Source organism: Eptatretus burgeri, chromosome 1 (assembly GCF_056783735.1).
Source record: "Eptatretus burgeri isolate ZD-2024b chromosome 1, Ebu_testis_v1, whole genome shotgun sequence".
Classification (NCBI taxonomy): Eukaryota; Metazoa; Chordata; class Myxini; order Myxiniformes; family Myxinidae; genus Eptatretus; species Eptatretus burgeri.
In genome coordinates this window covers 47,317,708-47,324,154 of record NC_140961.1, presented here as the reverse complement: position 1 = coordinate 47,324,154, position 6,447 = coordinate 47,317,708, and the positions used below count along the sequence as shown (strand labels likewise).

The 6,447-nt window shown below is 41.5% G+C and overlaps 1 protein-coding gene across 1 annotated transcript in view; it reads right to left on the bottom strand.

Annotated features, from left to right (window-relative positions):
* Positions 1-6,447, bottom strand: part of CEP97 (centrosomal protein 97) — a 37,794-nt gene that overhangs the window by 8,855 nt on the left and 22,492 nt on the right. Inside the window, exon 9 of the mRNA XM_085882747.1 lies at positions 1,797-2,850. Coding sequence (XP_085738873.1) covers positions 1,797-2,850 — 1,054 coding nt within the window. The remainder of the gene's footprint in view (positions 1-1,796; positions 2,851-6,447) is intronic.

The following is a 6,447-nucleotide window of genomic DNA, read 5'->3' as shown; positions in this document are numbered from 1 at the left end:
TTGACCATAGAACTTAAAGCTACCGTATAATGGCGTATTGGCAGCATTTAGGGGAATTGGTATGTAAAAATGGGGTTCACAGGAGGAACCCGTCAGTGTTCCAGACTCCATGGTGAGCAGATGTCCATGTCATCTGAGAGATGGAGGATCCGGCAAGGCTGAGATGAGAATACCTACTTGCTGTCCTCCAACATCAACATGACCTCATCGATTTGACACTGTACCAGTTGCGTGCCAATAGAGCCAGGAGAAGAAGAGGTGAACGGAGGAGAAGGAACTGGGTGAGACCATGGATCGGGAGGCGACGGCAGTTTGGCATGTATGACCAGCTCATGGTGGAACTCCGTAACAAGGAGTTCTTCAAAGTTTTCTTCGGCATGACGGTGATGTTGACACTTCGATGTTGAGTGCAGTTATGATTTTAATCGTCGAGCGGCAGCCTTTTAATAGGCTACGCCATGTGATCGTCGGCAATACGCTGCCGCGCTCTGCATAAGTTAGACTATCATTGGGCATAAGTTGTGAACGCCGACAACACGCTAAGCATTCGTTGGTACAAGTTATCGAAACGTTTTGTGTACGTTACGCATACGTCCAACTCGTTATGAATACACTATTATATGCCCAAAACTGAAGAAAAAAAAAATAGTTCAGCGTACGCCAGCGTTTTAGATAAATTTTGATACGTTGCCATACGCTGGCTAAACCGTCAAGGTGTGACAGGGGCTTTAACGTGGTATATGCGTTCCTGAAGAGTACCGTTAAGTGAAATCGCATTGTGCGAAAATAATTTTTTCCATTAGAAAAAATGGAAAAGGTGAGTGCGTGTGTATCTATAAGGAGAGAAGAGAGAAGAGAGAAGAGAGAAGAGAGAAGAGAGAAGAGAGAAGAGAGAAGAGAGAAGAGAGAAGAGAGAAGAGAGAAGAGAGAACCAACGTTTTGTTTGTTCTGGTGTTCAATCCAGGTACTCAACAGCCTTTCCATGTTTTGTATTAGGATTGGTCATGAACACTATTTTTTGTATCACTTAATGTAGTAACAGTTTTGAAACTTGCTTTTATTTTAACGGCATTTGCACGGATTGTTCTTTTCGTAAAACCGAGAGCGCATCCTATGTTCACAACACGTTCAACTTTTTCACATTGCTCTACAACTCCTGCTATTAATTTGCAATTGTCACTGACTGACACAGATACAAATTTTTATAACAGACCCGAGGCATCAAAAAGCTGCATATAATCGAACAAACAGTTTCAAATGAAGCACATTGCCACCATTAAAGCATTTAAATTACTTCAGATGTGGCAATAAATGTGAATTGTTGCTCTCAGCTAACTGTCTCAATGACAGAAGACGCCACTTGCATTTTTGCCACCATCATCCCTACCCCATTTAGAATCCCGTGTGGGCATGCGCAACTTGCCAGGACTTCTAATTTAACATCCAACAAAACCGATTTCCATTTTTTTTCCTTGCTCACAGAAGCACAATTATCAATGGTTGGTTGGTCGCTTTCCAGTAACGATTTCAATGGATGGCACTGATAAATAGTTACGATGGTCAAGGACGTGTCATACAGCAAGATGGCGGAACCAAGAACTGAGATGTGAGTTGTATCGTTCTACGCAGCCAACCGTGGAGGTCAAAGCCGTTGGCTGAAGGTTATCCATAACTCGGGTATTTAAACAAAATGGAATAATAAAGCTATAATCATCCTTTCTTGTGCAGCATATATGACAAGTACAGTTAATTTTCATCTGCTATGAGAGATTTATTTGTCCAATCAAATCTCTCACCTGTGTACCTCTTGCTCCAACTCAATGATGTGCTGCTGCATGCGGCGCAAACGCAGCTCTGAGCGAACTTCTCGCACCCCAGTCTCATAGGCACGTGCCCAATTTCCACGCCACCACGCCTGTATCGTCACTGCCGCAGAATGCTGGATTTTCGACAGCCCATGTTCAGCCGTGAGATCTTCATTGCCAGAATCTGAAGAGGGTTCCCTTTCTTTACCAAGGAAAACATCCTCCATCACCCTCATATGCAGGCCGACACCACACTCTTCACAATGATCATGCACCCCTCCTATTGCTTCGTTTGAAACCATCATGCTTGACTTCTCATCTGGTACACCCTTGCCTGATGTTGTACCAGCTGGTATTGATTCCACACTACAAGGAACGGGTGTTCCTGTTCCAGTGCTGACCTCCGAATGGTTACTAAATGTAGTGGCCAAAATACAGTGCTTTCCCGAATGTAGTCGAGGGAAGCGAGACGTCTGATTTTCATGCTGCGACCGCATTGTGAAAACTGCGTTGGAATTTTGAGGAGTGTCGTGAAGCATTGAAGAAATCTCAGGACATGTAATGGTTCTTTCAGCCAGCGTTTTCAAACCATAAGAGACTTCTGGATGTAGTGCAGGCACATCATTACTTTTTGCTGCAACAGTATCAATAGGCTGTTCAGAATTCACTGGTAAACTGCATGAAAATGAAGGCGCAGAGTAGGGTGGCAGTTGTGGTAACGAGGCATCAGTTTCATCCTTTTTCACTACAAAGGTTGCTGCGAGTCCTCCAGTTGTCAATGTATTCTCTGGGCTCAGTGACATTGCCTCATTTGAAGAACCTAATGAGGTTGCATGACAAAATTGTGAAGCCCACCGTGGGGCGCATGCAAAGGTTTGTGTTGCTTGCTTTGCAGAGAATGGGAGCTTGAAGGGGTCGACTTCTGGTAAGCTTGTTGGCAATGCTCTGTGTCGAGTAATTGTCGGTAGATTTCTGTAGTGATTTTGAACGTCAACTACATGGTCATCCTTGTTGATAGATGTGCCACTCGCTTTCAGCACAGGCACTGCGGGAAGCAAGAGATTCAGCATCAGAGACCTTTCCATGTTTGAGATGAAACTCATACATTTGACACAATTATATCAGAAAACATTGTAGATATTGGTATTAATGAACTGCAGTTAAGGGGATCGGTTTTATCTTATAGGTAGATGGGTTGTTTGTAAAAAGCATAGCTTTGCCATTGTAACTCATCAATTTAGACTACTGACTCGGTTTTGCACATTGATGCATATATTCTCTTCATTCAACGTGAAGTATTGTTGTCATGTACACACACACGACACTTTTCAGATAAAATTGTAAGGAAAATACCAGTTGGTACTGTATGTATGATACTCATATAAACCACACCCCAGAATGAACTGCAGGTCAGGACTGGAAATTTAGTCAACTCAGAAGCAGTAATTTTCCGATCTATGGAGAAAGCCATTTTAGATTGTGTTAAATTCAACATAACAGATGACTTCTAACTTGTATGAAACTCAATATGATGAACGTCATGGAATGGTGAATGTACTTATCTCCCCTTACTGAGCGATATGTGACATCGATCAGACTAGCACAGCAAGAGCTCGTTAGTAACTCTCAAGAGTATAGCGAGTCATTAGCTTACAGTAATTCTCAAGCAATATATTATGCTGCAATGCATGCATTAATACCCAAGCTCATATATATATATATATATATATATATATATATATATATATATATATATATATATATATATATATATATATATATATATATATATATATATATATATATATATATATATATATATATATATATATATATATATACACACACTAGACGACTCATGAACCCATTGGGTTACTGTTGTGACAGCGGTTGATAAAAAAAAAATTTAAAAAATAATAATAATAAAGATAGTTCCAGCAAACTGTACCGCTGAGGTTGTTTGCATTGATCAAATACTCCCGAAGAGTACTTGACTGAATCGGGAATTGAAATTTTTAATTATTTTTTTGTTGCCCAATTTGAACGAAACTTGATATTGCGCGTCAATGTGAAAAAAAATAAACCGAGAAAAGAAAGTCGAATAAATTATTGTGCGTTATCTTTTAAACACAATTTTATTTATTAATGAACACGGAAGTATTAGATCAAAATGGTGGTTTATTTTATGCAGAAAAACAAATCGTTCTTTTCTATACTAAATGTTTGAGATTTTAAAATAAAGCATTTCAAGAAAAAAGAAAGATAGCTCCAGCGAACTGCACCGCTGAGGTTGTTTGCATTGATAAAATTCTCCCGAAGAGTACTTGATTGAATCAGGAATTGATTTTTTAATAATTTTTTCGTTGCCCGATTTGAACGAAACTTGATACTGCACACTGCAGGAGAATGGTGAGTAAGGTGGTCCTAAAATTTTTGCGCTATCATGTATCGTTTTGGCTGTATTTTGGGAACATATACATACATACATACATACATGGTGAGTTTTAGTGCTATATATACATTTTAAACTCCCAAAGGGGGATAATTTGGGATATACAAAGGGGCAAAAATATACAAAGGGGAAGCCTGGCAAAAATAGAAAGAAAAAAAAAAAAACATCACTTTCAAGTTTCCCATTGAATTATCTAGTTCTACATTCTATCTATCCGATCCTATCCTATTTGATTTGTGATTGATGAGGAATTAAAATGATCTAAAACCACTTTAAAAATTACTACACCTTTAAGTTTATAGGCCACTTTAGTTTTCAACCCGGTAATTCGGTAAGCAGCAATGGAAGCAAAAGGGTTGAGAACCCATGGGTTAGTGTGTCCACTCTTAATCTGTGGGGTCAGCAGTTCAAACCCTGGCTGAGCCAGACCAAAGACTAACTAGAATAAAACTCGGTAGAATGCATACCTCTGACAGGCTGAACAATTTAAGTATTATATCCCACCGATAGGCCGATCCGGATCCAGACCTGAACTAATATCGATTCTGCTTGTTCTTTTCAAACACCCAACTCATCTGCCAAGTTGTCATAATCTGTCCATAACGTTTTGAAATACCGTGCTACATATAATTTTGGCCCCAGCTTTCAATGTTGAAGAATCACTTTAAAAAAAAACTTATAGGATCCGGATCTTCACCAAAATCAATTCAATTCCTCCTCGTCACACACCCAACCTGTAAACCAAATTTCGTATAAATCCGTACACAGCTTTTTGAGATATCCTGCTCACAGACAAACAGTCAGACAGGGGTGAAAACATAACCTTTGGAGGTAAAATAGTATGTGCTGCTTCCTTTCTTGACAGTCAGAATTTAAAAAGGAGAGAGCATGGACAAACAAATTGGTAACCATTGCACAGGTTCTGATGGGCCAATCGACCCTCTCCTGCCTGCATTGAAGTTCCTTGTACAGGAACATCCCGTACATGATTATTAGGATCTTGCAAGGCTATACATTATTTCATCAGAACCCTCTTTGTGAATCGAATGTTCAAATTTGAGTGAAGGCAGCAGGGTTCAAGATTTATATTGTTGCGGACCAAGGGTCGGGGACGAAAACCATGAGGGGTGAACTACCTCGGGTTCCCACTTGACTCTCCAGAATCGCAGGCCGTTGCACACGAATAACTTCATGACACGGCGGGTCACTAATCGACTGAACGCCAATAAATCGACCACGTTACTTAGGGTCCTCCGTCTAATACCGTTTACCTCAAGGTCACGTGATCCAATTACTGGGGGACACGCCCTCGGTAGGCACTTGCTCAAACCGGATCACCTTACCAAATGAGATGTAGCTGAGTGGAACTGCCAAGCACATACCGGCTAGGAAACAGATCGTTGGGGAATAATGTCCCAGCTAAACGAGGGTGTGGGCCGCGCTGGACCAATGGAAGAAAACACGAAAACGAGCTGGGAGCATTTCTATTCAACACATTTATTTACAATCAAGCGAGGAAAAGTGTGTGGCAGATTGAAGGGGGTTTTATTTTTATGTACAGCAGGGGATAGCAAAGAATTTGTGGGGTGCGGCAAAAGATAAGCAATCTTACAAAAGCAGACACAGAGCAGAGTTATCCCATTATATTGTTACGGCTGTGGAAATTCGCAATACACCATAAAGGGTCCTTAGATCAGTTATGACGATAAGTATGTGTGTAGTTAGATTTCCCCACCGTTGTTTAGAGGGAAATTCCCGTGTTCACCGGGCTGCGATAATTTGAGATAGCCGTTTTTCTTTTTCTATCGTTATTTTGGACCAATAATCCCCCAACAACGCAAACACCACCACCTTCGCCTCTTTACCTCCACAACTCCACCCCGCAAACATCGCTTCACCGCCATTCTCAAATGACGCCTGCCAACAACCAAACCACCACAGCAAACCCCCCACCACATTCGCCTTTCTCCTTCCACAACCATCAACCACACCACCTGTCAACACCGAACGTCGTGCTGTCCAGGGCCCGTTCGGTGATTGTTGCCGAACGCGTCGAGCCGCGAGTACAAATGGATGCCTTTACGGGAGAGGAAATCGGATAAGGGGAGGTTCACGCCCCCTTTTCCTCCGTCCAATGGGCGAGCGTCGGGCGGTGTGGCCCCGCCCCCAAGCACGATGCATGTGGATTCC